The 19,824-nt window shown below is 37.7% G+C and overlaps 2 protein-coding genes across 4 annotated transcripts; one reads left to right on the top strand and one right to left on the bottom strand.

The window, feature by feature from the left end:
* The first annotated feature begins 1,624 nt into the window (after positions 1 to 1,624).
* Positions 1,625 to 8,569, top strand: zgc:56231 (uncharacterized protein LOC406257 homolog). 2 transcript variants are annotated; one of them, XM_047821638.1, is made up of 20 exons: positions 1,625 to 1,783; positions 1,884 to 2,008; positions 2,083 to 2,175; positions 2,325 to 2,444; positions 2,531 to 2,669; positions 3,179 to 3,363; positions 3,497 to 3,590; positions 3,665 to 3,844; positions 4,267 to 4,378; positions 4,479 to 4,541; positions 4,640 to 4,786; positions 5,246 to 5,411; positions 5,574 to 5,753; positions 5,984 to 6,123; positions 6,707 to 6,872; positions 6,971 to 7,085; positions 7,150 to 7,220; positions 7,820 to 7,939; positions 8,020 to 8,275; positions 8,406 to 8,569. In XM_047821638.1, the coding sequence occupies exons 2-19, from the start codon at positions 1,886 to 1,888 to the stop codon at positions 8,251 to 8,253; spliced, it is 2,448 nt and encodes an 815-aa protein (XP_047677594.1). In that variant the 5' UTR covers positions 1,625 to 1,783; positions 1,884 to 1,885; the 3' UTR covers positions 8,254 to 8,275; positions 8,406 to 8,569. The 2 variants fall into 2 exon arrangements, with proteins under 2 accessions (XP_047677594.1, XP_027025279.1); XM_027169478.2 differs by lacking the exon at positions 8,406 to 8,569 and having other exon boundaries at positions 8,020 to 8,336.
* Positions 8,570 to 8,676: 107 nt separating this feature from the next.
* Positions 8,677 to 19,065, bottom strand: LOC113657552 (tyrosine-protein kinase Lyn-like). Of its 2 annotated transcripts, none has more exons than XM_027169479.2 (13): positions 18,908 to 19,065; positions 17,863 to 17,956; positions 17,289 to 17,331; positions 16,359 to 16,464; positions 16,109 to 16,207; positions 15,029 to 15,132; positions 13,028 to 13,177; positions 12,238 to 12,390; positions 11,872 to 12,054; positions 11,456 to 11,532; positions 11,073 to 11,226; positions 10,310 to 10,441; positions 8,677 to 9,758 (listed from the first exon to the last, which is right to left on the bottom strand). In XM_027169479.2, the coding sequence occupies exons 2-13, from the start codon at positions 17,953 to 17,955 to the stop codon at positions 9,556 to 9,558; spliced, it is 1,497 nt and encodes a 498-aa protein (XP_027025280.2). In that variant the 5' UTR covers position 17,956; positions 18,908 to 19,065; the 3' UTR covers positions 8,677 to 9,555. The 2 variants fall into 2 exon arrangements, with proteins under 2 accessions (XP_027025280.2, XP_027025281.2); XM_027169480.2 differs by lacking the exon at positions 18,908 to 19,065 and adding an exon at positions 18,407 to 18,864.
* Between the last annotated feature and the right edge of the window lie 759 nt (positions 19,066 to 19,824).

The following is a 19,824-nucleotide window of genomic DNA, read 5'->3' as shown; positions in this document are numbered from 1 at the left end:
AGATTTCTTCTCCAGTTTACTTTCTCAGTTTTGCTGTAACCTTGAGGACCATCTTGGCAGATGAATTTCAGTATGCGTGTGGCTGTAGTGGTGGACATGATTGAGTCATACATGATCAAACTACAAATGTTAATAATAGCCATTGAGGAACTATAACAACCATAAGCAGTTTTGTGATTTTGCAGAAATTGTGGTCTTTATACGCAACAGTTTACTTCTATATAAACAGAATATTTACATAAAATCTGTAAGGAAGATATGTATGCTATATTAATATTATAATCCACAATGAGCATTTTACACCTAAATTCTCCCTCTGCTCTCCAAACAGCCTCAAGTCTTTGTGGTTTGGGTTCCACAAGATGCAAGAAACATTTGAGATTCAGGTTCATGTCACACTTCCTGCCATCACATCCCAAACGTCGTGTTCTGGTTTTAGATCTAGTGACTGGGAATGCCACTGAAGAACTGAACTCATTGATATTAACAGGTCCAAAGTGTGCCATCTCCACCAGCCTAAAATGTTGAAAGGCAGTTTGGGCTCATGGATGATGGGTGCTGTGGGTGTCAAATTCTGACTCTACCATTGGTGTGATTGAGCAGAAATCAAGATTTATTAGACCAGTCTTTAGCTGTCCACTTTTGGTAAGTTTGTGCCCAAATCAGCCTCAGGTTTCTGTTCTTGGCTGACAGAGGTGGAACCGGACGTGGTCTGTTTTAACTCATCCACACCAATGTTTGATGTCTGTACACAATTGTACAAGTTATTCCATCCACAAAACTGCCTCTGACTCAGTGTTTTCCTTTACTGTACCATTCTGAGTAAACCATAGAGGCTGTTGTGTTTGAAAATCCCAAGAAATCAGTAGTTAAATAAATACACATACCAGCCCATCTGGCACCAACAATCATGACAATAAAAATCATCAAAATTGCTTTTTCCCATTCTGAGGGTTGTGAAGACTACACAGTTGATTGGCTGTATCTGCATGACTATGCATTGCACAGCTGATGGTCAGATTAGATATAGAATTGAATATAAATAAGATATGAAAATAGGTGTACTAATAAAGTGCTCTGTGAGTGTATAATAAAATATTTATAGAATACAGTTTCCTTTCTTATACATATTATTTTACTTAATGATTCATGTTTTTTTAGTCTAATAAATAATATTAAACAATGCAATACACTATAAATCAATCCAAAATAAATCAATAAAATCTAATATCTGCATAGGTAAAAAATTACTATGAGAAAAACAAAAATCCTCTTCCAAATGCAATTGCAATCTTTTTCTATTTATATGATTGAATAAATTTTTTGCCATATATTGGTCTGACACCAATTCTATAGGCTTATGTAGTCTCTAATCCATAAAATTTTTACATAGACTCACCTGCCTGACGCATGCTATAGACCTCTCATTTGTTAGCCAAGCTGCTGTATAAATGATTAGAATTATTATTTAACTTGCATTGGACTTTGTATTTTTAATAAGTAAGCTTTATTAGCTTCATCTTGAAATAATTCAGTATTACAAAGAGTAAGTCAGATAGCTGCAACCTTCTCATGCATGAACCTGATTAATGCTCAGCTCTGATTGGAGGGCTGTTTTTTGCAACTCACCTATAATTGGCTTGGTGGCATTTTGGGGCAGGGTTTTGTCTCATCACTGAAAGTGGATAAAGCTGTTTTACTCAATGGATCAGTGTGTTGAATTCATCTCACTACTTTCAACAAACGCAAGTTATCACCACTAGATGAGTTTGGAGCTGAAGAGGTTTGTTGGTTTTAGATGGTTTCTGACAGAATTTGATAAGCACATAACAACCATGGGCAATCATTTCTGAGATAAGTGTATTATTTGTTTTCTATCACAGTCATGGCAACAACTATTGACCTGACTCATGATGGCACGGTTCTGGTGGCCATGGAGTCAACAGCGTATGATCCTCACCACATTGCATTACCAGAACTTTCTGGCCTTTCTTCCATCACTTCACAGGTACTGATGATGCCACTAAATCCTCCGTTGCATCTAATAGTCCTGGTGATTTTACATTGTGAGTGTGTTCACAGAATGAGTCTGTTGATGGATGTGAGCAGCAGCTTCGTGTTTTTCTCCGAGTTCGTCCTTTCAGTAAGGAGGAGCTCAACAACAATGAGGACCAGGTTTGTGTCTGCTGTCCCTTCTTGTTTTAATTGCTGATTTTCAAACCAGTCCTTTGGGCCCTACTAACAAAACAGTCCATGTTTCTGCTGGTTCTCAGTGTAAAATAGGTTAGAGCAAAACTGCTGTTGCTTTGTATTGCCTTCTTCAGGGTTGTGTAGTGTTTGAGAGTGCAGAGACAGCCACGCTTCATGCCCCTAAAGGCTCTGCTACCATGAAGTGCAGTGAAAAAGGCATTGGACAACAGGTGCACAAGTTCACCTTCTCCAAGGTAGTACCTTTTAGCTACTAGACATTTAGAGCTTTTCTTATGAGCAGCTCCATACAGTTTTATGAAATTGTATGTTTATTATCTAGATTTTTGGGCCAGAGTCGACTCAAGCGGAGTTCTTCGATGGAACGATCAGGTCGCAAGTGCAGGAATTTCTGCATGGCAAAAATGCACTGGTGTTCAGCTATGGAGTAACTAATGCGGGGAAGACGCACACCATACAAGGCATGTACAACTGGACAGTAATTTTATTGATTTCTAGATAGATATGTGGTGGATTACTAAATACAGTAAGAAGGTTTCGGTAGGTTCTTTAAGGCTTAATTTGTCTGAAATGTTTGTATTTTTGATATCAGATCTGTTGGGATCGTGGGAACACGTGCTGAATAAAAAAAAAGTTACTTACATGAGGCAGATGTACGTGTTAACTAGCGTTAATACTGTCACACTGATGCTCAAATAGTATAAAATTTTATTACATTTGATTGAACGACCACAGCAGCAATACAATTACTTGCCTTTCATGTGGGATTAAAGATAAAGTGTACAATTTAATCTAAGCATGTTCTTCAGGCACCACATAATGAGAACTGGTTCCTTTTCCTTCTTTGGTCCTGTATTTTGTTAATTGTCAGTGTTTGCCTGTGTGTTACTGTGTACCTGCTATTATGTACAAGACTTGATGCTAGTTCATATTTTTTACAGCTGTTTGTGTGTGTTTTGTATGAGCACAGGCTCTACAAAAGACCCCGGTATTTTGCCACGTGCCCTTGACACTGTTTTCAGGCACATCAGTAGGCGACTATATGATCAGATGGACCTGAGACCGTACCTGAACTCGGATGTGCAGAAACTAGATCCTGATCAGATCAGAATGGAGAGATCTGCCAAGACTGCGCTCTTCAGTATGTTGAAAGAGGTACCGATCCAAATACCCCATGACTGGAGAATAAAATGTGTACATGTTTTTTTCCCTGTAAAATTTTACTGTGTGCACTGATCTTGCATTTAATTTGAAGATGGATTATTAAAGATCTTTTTGTGTTTTTTAGGACTCTGAGTCTACCAGAACCAGCAGAAGTCGGAGCTCCTCTTCATCTTCCATCAACAGTCTCTCTTTTTCTGGAGTTTCTTATGATCAGACCGGTAACACTGCATTATCACAAATGCTCTAACCCTTTTCGAATGCTTTTTAAATGTTTTTTTTTCCTGTCTCCCAGTGGACAGCGCGGAGGGAGTTGTCGACGACATGCAGTGTGTGTATTCGCTGTGGGTTGCTTACTACGAGATCTACAACGAGCAAGTGTATGACCTGCTGCAGCCTGCACTATCTAACAGGACGAAGAGGCGTGCTGCATTGCGTTTGTGTGAGGACAGTGCTGGAAATTCCTACGTTAGAGGTGACCATGCTTTATCGTCCTGTACCACCACTTGTGAGACCAACAACTCGTATGCTATAGCAATTTTTAACCACAAGGGGTAGCAGTTTATTTACTTTTCATACACTTACTTTCTATTATATCTAAATAAAGAGGGATTTTTAGATAGATATTTTTTTTAAATTGTCATTGCATTGTACAGGTTCACAGCAAGTTTGCAGTTTGGCAAAATGCAGTTTGGCATCCACCAGAAGTGCACAATGTACCAGTCGTGCAAAAGTGCACGAATGGCATTAAAATGATACTCGGATTTTTATTTTTCTGTTTTTGTTGGTCTAAGCTGAAAAAAGTTGTAGAAGTGTTTGTTTACTATTTACTTATTCAGCTAGTATGAAACAATTTGATGTAACTATGCCAGTACAACAATCCTCTGTATGTTGTAGATCTGAGGTGGATTAATATACAGAGTGCAGAAGAGGCTTCTAAAGTTCTAAGAGTAGGGAATAAGAATCGCAGTGCTGCTGCCACCAAAATGAACCAGTCCTCCAGCAGAAGGTAAGTCACTTCTTGATATTCCCTTGTACATTTTCAACACAATGTTTCCTAGTTTTTTTTCCTATCTGTTTGATAAGTACTATATTGTTGCTGTCTGTAGCCATAGCATCTTTTCCATTAAGCTTATGCGCATTGATGGATCTGATGTCCAGGGAATATCAGAGTAAGTTTTTATTTTTTTTTGTTCTTTTATTAATATATAAAACACTTATTATCTGACTGTGTGAATGGCAAAAGACTGATCTTTCTCCTTTTTTTTAGGCTTTCTCTGTGTGACTTGGCTGGTTCGGAGCGATGCAACAAGACAAAAACATTTGGGGAGCGTCTGAAGGAGGCTGGAAACATTAATAATTCCTTGCTGATCCTGGGAAAGTGCATTGCTGGGCTCCGTAACAACCAAGGTGACAGGTATAGATGTCCTGCTAAAGGAAATGGCTTTGACAAAAGATCTGTATGATTGATTGCAATATGTCTAGTGTTTCAGCCAGCATCGTTCCATTCAAATGTACTACAGTAGTGGGTCCCATCCCTGGGTCTTGGATTGCCCCGGTCTTATGTTTTGACTTTTTTTGTTCTTGCTTTACTAGTTGTCTTATTAAGTAACTGTTTATCTGTTCAGTTTGTGTTGCCATGAGGGACATGCTCAAATATTTCAGGGTGCATTGCAGGGTTTAATGTGAAAGTATTAATTTAAGTTTGAAAAAGTTTAACTCTTCACCAAATTATTTTTGTCGTATCTGTGCCTGTTTTGGTGGTGTCCATATTCATATAATAATTTTAATTGTAATAACAAGGTTTCCTTCTTTTAGTGCAATGATTTTTTTTATCTTTCCTCTTTACCTGTTAATCTTTATCTGCCTTTTCTAGGGTAAAGAACAACTACATTCCTTTTCGTGAAAGCAAGCTGACCCGTCTCTTCCAGGGAGTGTTTTGTGGTCGTGGAAGGGCCTCCATGATTGTGAACATAAATCAGTGTGCTTCAACTTATGATGAAACTCTACATGTCATGAAATTCTCTGCTGTGGCCAAAGAGGTACTGCTACAGTGGGAAAAGTCATTTTTATAAAGCTGTTAATAAATAAGAAAATAATATAAATCTCTACCTAGTTTGGAGGGAATTTTTTTTTTTTTTTTAGAAAGATAGAAAGCTTACTGGAAATTATGTGAAGATAAATAATAACCTTTTACCTGTCAGGTGGTTCAGGTGATCCAACCTCGCTCTCTGGAGTCTCTAGCACCACGCCTGCTTGGTCGGGATGGAAAGCCTTTGCTGAACAATGGGGTGCTTGACAGCCAGGCAGTGGATGAGTACTTATCAGAGGAGGAGCTGCTGGATGGTGATGAAGAGGCAGATATGTCGATATTACCTCAGGAGGTAATATGTAACTTTGTAACCCCAGCTGTTAATGCAGCATGATCGTGCTCTCTCTGTTTGTTTGTTTGTTTATTTTAAATATATAATATGAATACATTTTATTTATATATATATATATATATATAATAAATTTACTTAAACAAATTAGTCAATGCTTTTTTTTTTTGTTCGTTTTTGTTTTTCACATTTAAAGGATTAAGTCTTGTTCACCAAGATGGTTGTGTCTGCAGGAACTGTTGAATTTGGTCGAGAGTCTTCGAGCGAAACTATTGGCTGAGCGCAAGAAAAATCTCCAGCAGGAGATTCAGATTCGCCGAGAGATGGGTGATGCCATGATGCAGCAAATCATGGAGATGGAAGAATGTCACAGGTGTCTGTACTCATATTTGGTTTATAAATGATTAAGTTGCACCAATATTTGAAATGAAATTTGTGCAAGAAAAACAAGTTACAATTTGAATGTCAGATGGTATTGATTTACAGTGAGAAATTCCAAAAACATTTGTATGTAATTGATTTTATTAATGATTGGGATTTTGAGCAATGAAATTACCCTTCAGAAATCGGAACTAGGTTTCACTAGGTGAAAAATCAAACCTGAAAGCAAGCATTCAAATAACATAGTAAATAAATGATGATAAATGTGAGTGAGTTTTAACTAAACCAACAGTAGGTATCCTAATACAACTGAATTTCCTGAAAAGCAATAGTACCAACCTAAATAGCAATTGCTTGGCATTAATACATTAGAATGGTGTGCCTACGTGGTGGTTAGATGGCTGTTTCATTAGCACTTTTCTAAACCTGACATGACTTCTACCAAGTGCAGTCTTGCATAACTCAACTGGGGCAGAAAAATATCCAGAGACCTGTATTTTTCTTTCATTGACCTATGTTGCAATTATGATAAAGCTAATTATAAGTGGGTTCACAACTGATTGCCTGCTTTTTAGTCGACAGATGGCAGATTTGAAGGAGAGCTATGAGGAGAAAATGGATAGCACTTTTGAGATGTATAAAGAGGCGCTGAAGGAGCATGCCTACCAGTGTGCTCTGGAACGGCTAGAAGAAGAATACATCCCGCTGGATGAGTTCACCGCTGAGCAGGACCGAGCCAAGGTGTTTACTTGTACTGAATTTAAAAAAAAAAAAAAACAATTACTGAATTATTATTCTTTTATACTTTCTCATTAAGGACCTGTTTCCTGTTCAATTAGGAGCTTGAGAAGCATGTGAAAGAATTGGAACTGAAGCAACAGGGTTCTGCATCAGTCTTTCAGCAGGAAAGCTCAACACAGACTGACCCTGTGAAACCAAGCACAGAGGAGACAGGTTGGTATGGGTGTTTCTTTTCAATGCCTGAACGTGAGATGTCAACTTTTGCATTTCCTTTTAGATTCGGAGAGATTCAAGCTTCTATACAAGGAGAAATGTGCTGTGGAACAGGTCTGCGCAGAAAAACAAGAGGTAGAGTATACAGTATTACTGGTGCATATATTCTGATTTAAGTCCCATTCTTAAGACTTGGCTTGATGATCCTTAATTTGAGTAGTGGACCTATGCAATCCAAACCTGAACGGAGATGTGACCAGTAACAAGAATGTCTGTTGTGGTAAGATACCAGAATTCCTTCACCACTTCCAGATTCTACCACAGTCTGGAACTGTACTGGAGGGATAAACAACATTCATCTCCACAAAATATTCTCTCAGGTGGTGGGAAAACTCTACCATACCACTCAAGTCTCAGATCTGTGCTCAATTAGTTTGAGATCTTGTGACTGAAGACAATGGTATATGATTGCCTGTTCTAATCAAACCGTGCAGTTAGTCCTCGTGCCTTGTGTATGTTGGTGCAGCTTATACATAAGATGGTGATTAGTCAGAGTAAATATTGTTCTGTTGTGACTCTTCCCTAGAATGGAATAAGTGGTCGCAAACCATGTAGGGAACATGGCATAACAGGGCCGGTGGTTTTTCCATCAGTCACCTGTCCTTTAGTTCTGACAGCACACAACACTAAATGATTACACACAATCTAATTACTTGCACTCTCTCTCTGTCTAGTTGATTGTATCACTTGAGAAACGGATCCACGAGTTGAACGAGACTCTGCAGGAAGCAGGAGAGAGCTACATGGAGAAACTAGAGGTGGTTCAAAGTTTACAGAATAGGCTCAACTATCAGGTATGTGAACACTTGTCCTTGAACAAGAACACACCCAAAGCTGTACTCGCCTTTTAACACCTTAGTTATCCTTTCAACAGGAGCGAGAAACTGAGCATTTACAGAGGGAGCTCACTGAAAGGGCGCTGGAGCTACATGGGTTAAAGGAGGATCTGGCCAAGCTAACCCATGATTCTGTAGGACAATCTCGTCCAAAGCGTGGACTGCTGGTCAACATCAAAGAATCGATGTCAACCCCATCCTCAGGAAATCTCTGCCGCACAATCAGAAAATCCGTCCGCACTACAGCATCTTTGAGGAAAAAGCCTAACTGATCAAGTCTGTCTTTTTTAACAGGTGTCTAGTTTTATTGCATTGTCTTTTTTTTTATTTGTATAATAAATTTTTTTTACCTCAATCTTGCATTCTGGGAGTAAAATTCCGAATTGCTGAAAGTTTCATATACTTCCATTAAATGTATACGCAGTGATTATTCGTCATTACTGAAGGACAGAAGCCTCCAGAGATGCAGCCCTGTTACCGCACACGCTGTTTTGGAGTGAGAACTGATTTAATACAGTTTAATACATGAGGTCATTGTTACATTGTACAGTCTCTAGTAAATGGGCTCCACATGTGTTCCACCGTAGACACATTTTGGTGTTAATAATTAATTTATACAAAATGCTGGTGTTTTTCCAAACACTCTGTATAATAAGCACCTCAAGCTCTTTAAATTTAAGAGCTGAGACAAAATGTATTTTCAAAGGGTTTTATTTTCCTAAGTAAATAATTACCATTTGGAAGTCCTTTTTCTATACTACTCACTGGCCACGTTATGTGGTGAAACTGTACATTTGTCAGAAATACCTTTTTGTGTACTATGATCAGACTGGTTTGAGTTGACCGGAAGGCTCAAGGAGCTTTAATAGCCCCTGTTTACACCCATGGTGAGCAGAAAAAAACATTTCAGAGTGCAAGTCATATGAAGCAGTAAGTTGAAACCTGGAAAAAAGGTCAGTGTTCCAATACCCACTGTAGCCTCAGATTTCTGTTCGAATCAGGATTTGATCTGTTGTGGCCTGTCCATCTAAACATGTGAGCAGCCTGTCTGGCACCAACAACCAGGCCATGATCAAGTCATTACAATCACATTTTCCCAAACTATCATGTTTGATTTTAACATTAACTGAAACTCTTAACCTGTATCTGCATGAATTTATAGACCGTTCTAGTGCCATATGACTGGATGACCAGACAATTTTTAGCGGTACTATTCAAGTGGCCAGTGATTGTAGTTTTAAATTGGAGCTGTAGACTGAGCCCCTGAACACTTTTATTTGAACATTTCCAGCTAGTAACATCTATTGGTGGACTGATTTTATTTTTACCTTCTCACACAAATGTTAATGTTGGTCACCAACAAACCTGAAAAAAAGCCAAAATAAAGTATTTCTTTCTTTCTTTGCTGAATGATGAGAAGACCAGGCCTTCCTTCAGCACTGAAGAGGTAAGTTCTTCTTTCTATGTGAACTTCTAGGAAGCTTTCCTTGGCAAAGTTGCTCTCACACGGTGTGGTACTTGTCTGTAAATAATAAAAATTCTTTATAATGCTCTTGGAGGTTTTTGATCTTCTATCATGGCTGGCTCTGGTACTGGCCCTCTGTGGCTGTATAATAGTCCTCCAGCACGCTCTGCATGTAGTCAAACGTGGGCCGCTCCTCGGGTTTGGCTTTCCAGCATGAAGTCATGATCTCATACAGTTCAGTTGGGCAGGTGTCAGGAGACTGAATGCGATAACCACGCTGCACTCGTGCTATCACTTCACCATTGCTCAAACCTGTGGTTGGGTGGCAAAAAGTGTTTTTTTTGTTGTTGTTGTTTTCCAAAATGTGTGGATTTTCTAACATTTTCTCTACAGTTAAGTTACACGTAATGACCCAAATTCAACACCATAATCTGGATACATGTATAAAACTATTAAGCATGATTATTTTTTGCCACTAGGGGGCAGCAAACACTGTAGGCTTATCTCAGGAGCAGAGTTTAGCTTCTGGCTATTTCCTGGCTATTTTTTTTTTTTCTGCTCACAATACATCAAATTCAATTAATTAGCTAATTGACAGTTCTTGTTGATTTGTAATGGGTGTGTAAGAGAAGGGAAAACACCAAAATGAATAGGACAGGGCACTTCAAAATGTTTTTTAAAGGTAAAAAAATAATTAAAACTGATTTTAGCACATTAGCGAGTGCACACACACACACACACACACACACACACACACTTTTTTTAATTAACATTCTGTTTCTTATATAACTAACAACCTGTCCAAACAACCTGTCATGGGTAGATTAGGGAAGTGGTTGGGGAATGATACTGGAGTCACTAACCTGTGTAGGGGATTTTTCCATAGGTGACAATCTCATAGAGCAGGATGCCAAATGACCACATATCTGATTTGATGGTGAATGACCCATAGTTTATAGCTTCTGGTGCAGTCCACTTAATGGGGAATTTAGCACCTAAATAAAAGAAAACAATACTGAGTAATAAATGAAGGTGAAAACACACAATATAATTCAGTTCTATTTTAAATGTATAGAATTTGGCTTGACAATGGACATTGTCACAAAATAGCTTTACAGAACTATATAAATTCAGGATAAATCAGGATAAAACATTATCTGCAATGAGCAAGCCAGATGTAATGGTGGCAAGAAAAAAATATGGAAAAAAAAATCCTTGAGATATTAGGAAGAAACCTTGAGAAGTACCAGAATTAAACGTGAATCCATCCTCATCTAAGTGACACCAGACAGTGTGATTTAAATTGTTTTATTATTGGAAATTAAAGTGCTTTTAGTCTGTTGTACAAACGATCAAACTTTTTGAAATGGGCTGCTCTGAAACACTAACATTAAGTTTGCTCATTCATTCATTCATTCATTCATTCATTCATTCATTCATTCATTTGTTTATTCATTGTACCCCTCGGATCAAGTTTGTGTAGTCAGCCCTCCTACCGGAGAACTGGAAGAAACCCTTACACTCACAGAGAGAACATGAGAACAGAGAACAGCTATAAGGCAGCAATGACACCCACTAACCCAAAGCCATTGTAGTGGGAAATAAAATGGTTCTATTCGTCTATACCTTCTCTGGCTGAATATTCATTGTCCTCAATGACCCTAGCCAGGCCAAAGTCAGCAATCTTACATAGCAGGCTTTCACTGACAAGGACATTTGCAGCTCTCAAGTCTCTGTGAATGTAGTTCTTCTTTTCAATGTACGCCATTCCTTCTGCAATCTGAGGCACAAAAACAACAAACCAGTTTCCATTATAGCGCTCCTAGTGATGCTGAACACCGAAGTTCTGCTTTTGTCTGATTACACACACCATGCTTCACAGAAAGTCTCAGTTCTCTTAAAATATTTATGTCATTCTGAGAATATAAAACACCTGTTTTAAACCGCTCTATGTAGAATATGGCTATTTAATGTCATTTGACTTGGTGTGTGAGTACAATAATACATACTTGTGCTCCAAAGTCAATCAGTTTAGGCAGCTGTATTTTTCTGCCTGAGGTACTTTTCAGAAAGTCCAACAAGCTCCCTGACAGCAAGGAAAAGAGAGAATTCAAACATTGTTAAAGTGCTTAGAACCCAGTGTTCCTGAATAAAAAAAAAAGAAAATCTTCTTGGTCTGTCATATGGGCATTATAATAAATTGCTGATCTGCCTGGAATGTAACATCTAGAAAAAAAAACCATTTAAATCTGCTAAAATATTTGTTGTTGTTCATTTGATCATTTGTCTGTGCTTTTTAACTCAGTAATGTTTGTGATGTTTTACAAATTGCTATTTGATATAAATTTTTGATTGAAAATGGCTTATTTTCTCTTAGCCCTGTCTTTTCATTGTTATCAAAATAGATAAAACTCCTAGTGTATACCATTAGCCATGAATTCAGTGATGATATAGAGGGGCTCTGTTTTGGTGACCACGGCGTAAAGGCGGACAAGACGGTCATGCCGTAGAGTTTTCATCAAGTTAGCCTCCTGCAGAAATGCCTCAACCGACATGCTGCCTGGTTTTAGGGTTTTCACTGCCACTTTAGTCGTCTTGTTATACATTGCTAGAGAGAGAGAGAGAGAGAGAGAGAGAGAGAGAGAGAGAGAGAGAGAGAGAGAGAGAGAGAGAGAGAACAGAAGTAAACTGCATGCATGGAAGGGAACAGCAGGTACAGTATGTTAGGAAACAGGAAGCTCTGATGATGCAAAAAGGAAGCAATAATGCCCATAGGATCATACACACTCACCTAACCAGACTTCACCGAACTGACCAGCTCCAAGCTTCTTGATCATATAAAGAGATTCTTTAGCAATTTCCCAAGCATCTTCATCCCACTGGACTGCTATTTTAGGTCTCACACATGCTTTGCCTAATCGCAGGCATAAACCACTGGCCTGCTCTACAGACAAATACACCATAAACACGCATAAAAGGCTATATCGTTAACCATTGATATATTTATCAGATGTCTGAAATATATTTAAGGTTAATATAGAGCCTTAATAATTTACTGAAATTTATGCATCAGTTTGTTGAGACCTTTAGCACATTTGGTAGTTTATTTACTGTTGTCTAAATCATGTCCAAATATTGGCCACTGAAATGTTTGTTTTTTTCTAAAAAAAAATTAAGAATTTCCTGCTACTTTGACTTCCTGTCACTTGAACCTTTTAAGTGACTTTTGAGTGAATTCTGTGCCTTTCTAGATAAAAACATATATTTAAAAAAAAAGTGTGAGATCATTAAATATCTACTAATAAGTATTTTAAATATTTTTTCATTGATTCAATCTAGGGATGAAAGTTAAAAGGTTAAACTGAACTAAAAAATAAATGAAGAAACCAATCCAAGGACAAGTTTTTCATTCTAAAGGTATTTCTAAAAAATTATATACTCAGTATTTTCTATTATTTACAAAATTGCCTCTTTTTTTTTGGCAAAATACCAACTACTAATTTAAAGATGATAAGTTTGCTGACTATCCCTTCTGGCTCAAGGTGGATTATGAATATTATTGTAAATGTATGTTTTCCTACTTTGATAGTACGCGATGAGGTCATCTATTGTTTTGAAGTTGATTCTTGGGCTGATGTAAAATCCTCCATCTTCTAACAGGCGAATCTTATAATGCTTTACCACAGCTGAGCCATTAGGACTCACGTCTCTCACTGACATCGAGTAACTTCCTGCACACAGTAACAGATATGTTTAAATGCAAAAAAAACATTGTTCTGTATAAGATATATGGTATGGATACAAATAAATTTGACTAAATATGTGAAGGAGTTATTTGAATTTGACTGAGTGAGTGAGTGAGAGTGTGAGTGAGAGTGTGAGTGAGTGAGTGAGTGATTGTGAGTGAGTGAGTGAGTGAGTGAGTGACTGAGTGAGTGAGAGTGTGTGAGTGAGTGAGTGAGTGAGTGATTGTGTGTGAGTGAGTGAGTGAGTGAGTGAGTGAGTGATTGTGAGTGAGTGAGTGAGTGAGTGATTGTGTGTGAGTGAGTGAGTGAGTGAGTGAGTGATTGTGAGTGAGTGAGTGAGTGAGTGAGTGTGAGTGAGTGAGTGAGTGAGTGAGTGAGAGTGTATGAGTGAGTGAGTGAGTGAGTGATTGTGTGTGAGTGAGTGAGTGAGTGATTGTGAGTGAGTGAGTGAGTGAGTGAGTGAGAGTGTATGAGTGAGTGAGTGAGTGAGTGATTGTGAGTGAGTGAGTGATTGTGAGTGAGTGAGTGAGTGAGTGAGTGAGTGATTGTGTGTGAGTGAGTGAGTGATTGTGAGTGAGTGAGTGATTGTGAGTGAGTGAGTGAGTGAGTGAGTGAGTGAGTGTGAGTGAGTGAGTGAGTGTGATTGTAAGTGAGTGAGTAAGTGAGTGTGTGAGTGAGTGAGTGAGTGAGTGTGATTGAGTGAGTGAGTGTGAGTGAGTGAGTGAGTGAGTGAGTGATTGTGAGTGATTGTGAGTGAGTGAGTGAGTGAGTGATTGTGTGTGAGTGAGTGAGTGATTGTGAGTGAGTGAGTGAGTGAGTGAGTGTGAGTGAGTGAGTGAGTGAGTGAGTGAGTGAGTGAGTGATTGTGTGTGAGTGAGTGAGTGAGTGAGTGAGTGATTGTGAGTGAGTGAGTGAGTGAGTGAGTGAGAGTGTATGAGTGAGTGAGTGAGTGATTGTGTGTGAGTGAGTGAGTGAGTGAGTGATTGTGAGTGAGTGAGTGAGTGAGTGATTGTGTGTGAGTGAGTGAGTGAGTGAGTGAGTGAGTGAGTGATTGTGAGTGAGTGAGTGAGTGAGTGAGTGAGTGAGTGAGTGAGTGAGTGAGTGAGTGAGTGAGTGAGTGAGTGAGGGTATGTGTGAGTGAGAGTGAGTGTGAGTGAGTGTGAGTGAGAGTGTGAGTGAGTGAGTGTGAGTGAGAGTGTGAGTAAGTGTGTGAGTGAGTGAGTGTGTGTGAGGGTATTTGTGAGTGAGAGTGAGTGTGAGTGAGTGTGAGTGTGAGTGAGAGTGTGAGTAAGTGAGTGAGTGAGTGAGAGTGTGAGTGAGTGAGTACGTGTGTGTGAGTGTATGTGTGAATGGGTGAGTGAGTGTGAGTTTGACTGAGTGAGTGAGTGAGTGAGTAAGTGAGTTTGTGTGAGTGTATGTGTGAGTGAGTGAGTGTGTGGGTGAGTGTGTGAGTGTGTGAGTGAGTGAGTAAGTGAGTGAGTGTGAGTATATGTGTGAGTGAGTGAGTGAGTGAGTGAGTGAGTGTGTGTGAGTGAGTGAGTGAGTGAGTGAGTGAGTGAGTGAGTGAGTGAGTGAGTGAGTGAGTGAGTGAGTGTGTGTGTGAGTGTACAGTATGTGTGAGTGAGTGAGTGAGTGAGTGAGTGAGTGAGTGAGTGAGTGTGTGTGTGTGTGTGTGTGTGTGTGTGTGTGTGTGTGTGTGTGTGTGTGTGTGTGTGTGTGAGAGTGTACAGTATGTGTGAGTGAGTGAGTGTGTGTGAGTGTACAGTATGTGTGAGTGAGTGAGTGAGTGAGTGAGTGAGTGTGTGTGAGTGAGAGCGTGTACTGTACACTGCAGACCTGCGGTTGTCTCACTCTGGCGTATAAGGAAGGCACCTGGTTTGTTGGCAGGAGCCAGCAGGTTTCTCTCAGCTGTTATTCTGCTGATATTCTTAAAAAACCAGCTGTAAAAAAAAACAACAAGCTGAGAACACATTGTATATGGAAGAGATATAGAAAGAGAAACATTCAGTGGAAAGAGTGTGTCTGGCTTTGTACTCCAAACAATATAAATAATATTAATGATACAAATGCGATGAAAACTTACTAATTATTGCAATTTGAAACAATATTTGGAACAGAGGGAAAAAATCGACAAAACAAAATAAGACCATAGAGGCAAAATCAAGATCACAAAAATGACATTATTATTATTATTATTATTATTATTATTATTATTATTATTATTATTACTACTACTACTACTACTACTACTACTACTACTACCAGTAATAATAATAATAGTGAGTTAAATAGATATATTAATATAAATAATATTAATAATAGCAAGTTATTATTATTATTTTTTTTATTATTGTTGTTGTTGTTGTTTTATTAATAATAATAATATTAATACTACTACTACTACTAATAATAATCTATAAATATATGGGATGTGGTAGATGTGTTCATCTTGGTTTCTCCTGATTATAAAACAGGAGAATACACTAAACCTGAACAAAATACTCCTGCAAAGGGGAACAAAAGCATGTGTTGCTGTGAAATAACTACATTTATGTGAATAGATAAACAGGGCTTGACTGACATCATGAAGTATACATGATTTGAAGATTCCTTACAGAAAGCTGCATACATTATGATCAATATTCTCTTGACAAATTAAAATGCTCCCATTTTTCTCGGTGATCATCGTCTTTGCAGTGATAGCAGACATCTACAGTATTCTTCCTGTTATACATCCGCTTTCTATAGATATGCAAATATATAGATATTTGTTTTTCATCCTCCGTTTTAACTTCAATATAACTCCAGTACTTAAAACACAGTATTGTGTTACATTTCATTTCATTATATTTCCAGTTCTAAATTACATAATGCGTTTAATATTGCATATACACTCTGGAGACTGGAACCACTTACTCTTTATTATCCATGCCCTCTTCTATCTGTATATAATTGGAAGGTATTAATCCTACTTTGCCAGAGGAAAGAGACTTTGCTTTCCACCACTCTCCATTCCTGACACACAGACAAAACACACAGTGCAATGACCACAGTGATAATTATAGATAAAAATGAAAAGATTAGCTGACATTCAGGGTGTGTGTTCTTAGAGGAGTTATATAAGAAAGGCGAATATATTTATAGATAATGTAGGATTTATACTCACTCGTCCAATATTACGAGTTTCTCTCCTTTCTTGAAAGTTAGCTCCTTTTTATTGTCAGCTTCGTATGGGAATAAGGCTATCACAATCTTGCTGTCTGTGGATTCAGCTGCGGATACATGAACACCATTTTTATCCAGTATAAACTCAAAGTTGAACAAAAACTCAGATGCTATGCCTGAAATTGTAATCTCAGCCCCACTGTGACAATCAAAGAAAAAGGACCATAAATTCAGTGCACCGTGATTATATTCTCAGCACAGCACTGACACTGACAGGGTTGCTGTTGCTTGAATGTGATGCTGATGGAGAAGTAAAGGATTGTCCATGGAATCTTTAACTATATACAAAAGGGTTAGTATTAAGTGTACACAGTGTTGAAATAAACCAACAATGTTGCTCATGCTAGTGTCACTGTCCTGCTCTGTACATAGGGGAGTGAGACATATTTTTTTTTAAAGTATACATTTTTAATTGCAAATAAGTGACCCATGCCTAAACCTTGTCTGTTATTACTGCACACCAGTGCTTTTCTTTCTTTATAAGAACATTCAAATTTGTACTGCTTTGACTATGCATTGCAAATCTTGCTCTTTTCTCCCATAGACAGCACTCTGGTCTTCATCTTGGTTTATCCATTTTAATAACACTTGCAGTCTTTACAGGTGAAACCCAGGGTAGACATTCAGATCTATTGAGTGTTTAAATCAATCTAATACACATCACAAGAAACACCTGTTAGTCACGCAAATTTTTTGATCGCTTTAACAATGAATGGATTCAAACCAAAGGTGCCATGTTCTAACACATCTAGGTATAATTATTAGAGCATGAAATCTGAAATTCTGATCTACTGCCTCATATTTATCTTCTTGTTTTGAAGGGGTCTGTGTGTGTGTATGTGTGTGTGTGTGTTTGCATCTTTTGCTGTACCATCGCCATTTTGCAGAAGCTGCCCAGGCAACAGTGACGAATTCTAGACACAGAAAAACCAGAGTGAGTAAAGGTGTACAGTGGCACTCTGCTATGCAAATATAATAAAAATGTTCTCTTTTTTTCTAGGACATGTTTAAATTTGCATATGATTTGAATGAGGAAGGAATAAACATCATTTTAATCTGGCTTGAGGTTGAGTTGCTGTAAATACAGTTGTATACAGTACATATCAAATGTAAATGATCAACAACAAAAAAAAAAACATTATGTGGTACATTTGATACATGGCTGCTCAACAGTGACAGAATAACTACTTTAAATCCTAACTGTAATAAATCTGTGTAGTGAGTGTAGGCAAGGCAAAAGAAATAATCGTTAATAATAAATATTTCATTTGCTCCAAATACTGTAGATATTTTAAAATAAATTCATGTGCACTAAGATAGACAGACAGACAGACAGACAGACAGACAGACAGACAGATAGATAGATAGATAGATAGATAGATAGATAGATAGATAGATAGATAGATAGATAGATAGATAGATAGATAGATAGAATTTGATTTTACCTGATTTGGGTCTCTGGTGTTGTTGCTGACTTCTGGCAGTCGGGGATTATGTTGCATACCACCACCCTTTTCCCTACTACTCACACATCCCATTCTACCAGTGGAGATAGAGAGAAAGAGTGAGAGGGATAGAGAGAGAAAGAGAGAGAGAAGACCAGCTTTCATTGACCTTTAACACTGTAACACTCCTATTGTCTCTCTCTCTCTCTCTCTCTCTCTCTCTCTCTCTCTCTCTCTCTCTCTCTCTCTCTCTCTCTCTCTCTCTCTCTCTCTCTCTTTTTCTTTTTTACATTTATAATGTTTTATGTATTTAAATACTAAATGTGCATTCATTTACAAAGTCATGTCAATAAAGTTTCTATTTGATTTTGAGAACAAGAGAGATTATAATTATTTTTCTACTATGTGTTTTTAACATCTGCCTGTTTATTTAAAACATCTTAACATTAAAAGGTCTTGAAAAACCATGACAAGAGTCTGCTGTCTAGTCAAGCTTTTCTTCCTCGCAGCAATCATTTTGATATAATCAATAAAAATGGCTTACAGGTCCCTCCGAATGCAGACGTTTGCTCAGCTCAGCTTCAGAGTGTAAATTAAATGATGGAAAATGTAACAGGGAATAAAATGACACTTTCTCATCCCATGGACGAACAAGAGGCATTTGAAACACTTACGTCCGGGTTAAAATGAGTCAGAGTTTTTAAAGAAAGCAAATCCTCTGTTGAAAAAAATGGGTGAGAGTGTGAACGTTACTGATAATTCGGCCGTGACATTTTGAGCTGAACAAAATGAAAGTTGTAACACGATAAACTGAGTTCTACACTGACATAAAAAATGGCTGCATAAAGCACATTTACGTTCTTCAGTCTGTCAGTTTGTCCGTCTGAGTCTGAGACGGATGTGAAATATAGCCAGAGTTCATAATCATAAGCCTTTTAATACACAAGCTGCCTGTTGACATTGAACCTAATTTGTATATGAGTGGAAAATACCATTAAATACCAGAAAGACAAAATGATGTTAAGCATAGCTTCAGTTTACTCACCTAATTCTTAAAAGTTCAGTCAAAGTTCAGAATTCACTCTTGCTTCAAGGTGATAATATCTCACATGTTTTTGCTGGGTAGGTTCTCTTAACTCTTGTTGTGTACTTCTCGTAACTTCTGGCTTCCAAACACCACATTGCTACCTTCATTTGCATAAAGAGTCATAAAAAGCACTGGAGATGTGCCAGAGTGTGTAGGCTGATTCAGACTCATTTACTGGTCAACAAGTAAACAGTAACAACATAAAATATACTCATCTCACAAATATTTAATTTATACACAACTGAGATAGGAGAGTGTCTTCTAAAGATTTCTAAACATTACTGCAGTTAATGAGATTACTGATGATGCCAAGCCATGCTGTTTAATAGTAATCGATCTTGTGGGTCTCCACAGCTGAATGAGTAAGTCGAATTACTTAGTAAAAATGTAGTGTACACTGGCTACTAAATGATAAAGGTTTGTGGATACGTTAATATCCATAAGCAGACAGCTGTATGTTTATATGTACATAATAAATCATCAGAAAAAATGTATGTAAATTTCAGTAGCCTACAGTATAACCATTCTTCTTCATACCCCAAGATATGTATATATTTGTTTACTGCAAAAAGCTCTGTTGTTATCTCATTTCAACACAAAGCACACTCCGAGTCAAATACATGGTAGATTGTACACATATGGCTCCTAATACTTCAATTCATGGTAAGATTAAATAAATAATAAAATAAATAAAAAAAAGGGGGGAAAAATACCAATTTCAACTCAGTACATATTTTAAGCTGTGCTAAAAATATTATTAGAGGTATTATAAATGCTTATATGTGTCCTCATACTTCACTAGGGAAAAAAAAGCAAAATAAATATTTTAATAAATAAAAAAAGTCAATTTAAATTAACAAGCACACAAACAAACC

This window comes from Tachysurus fulvidraco, chromosome 1, assembly GCF_022655615.1.
Source record: "Tachysurus fulvidraco isolate hzauxx_2018 chromosome 1, HZAU_PFXX_2.0, whole genome shotgun sequence".
Classification (NCBI taxonomy): Eukaryota; Metazoa; Chordata; class Actinopteri; order Siluriformes; family Bagridae; genus Tachysurus; species Tachysurus fulvidraco.
The sequence above is the reverse complement of the archived record's forward strand: the minus strand, read 5'-3'. Positions and strand labels throughout refer to the sequence as shown.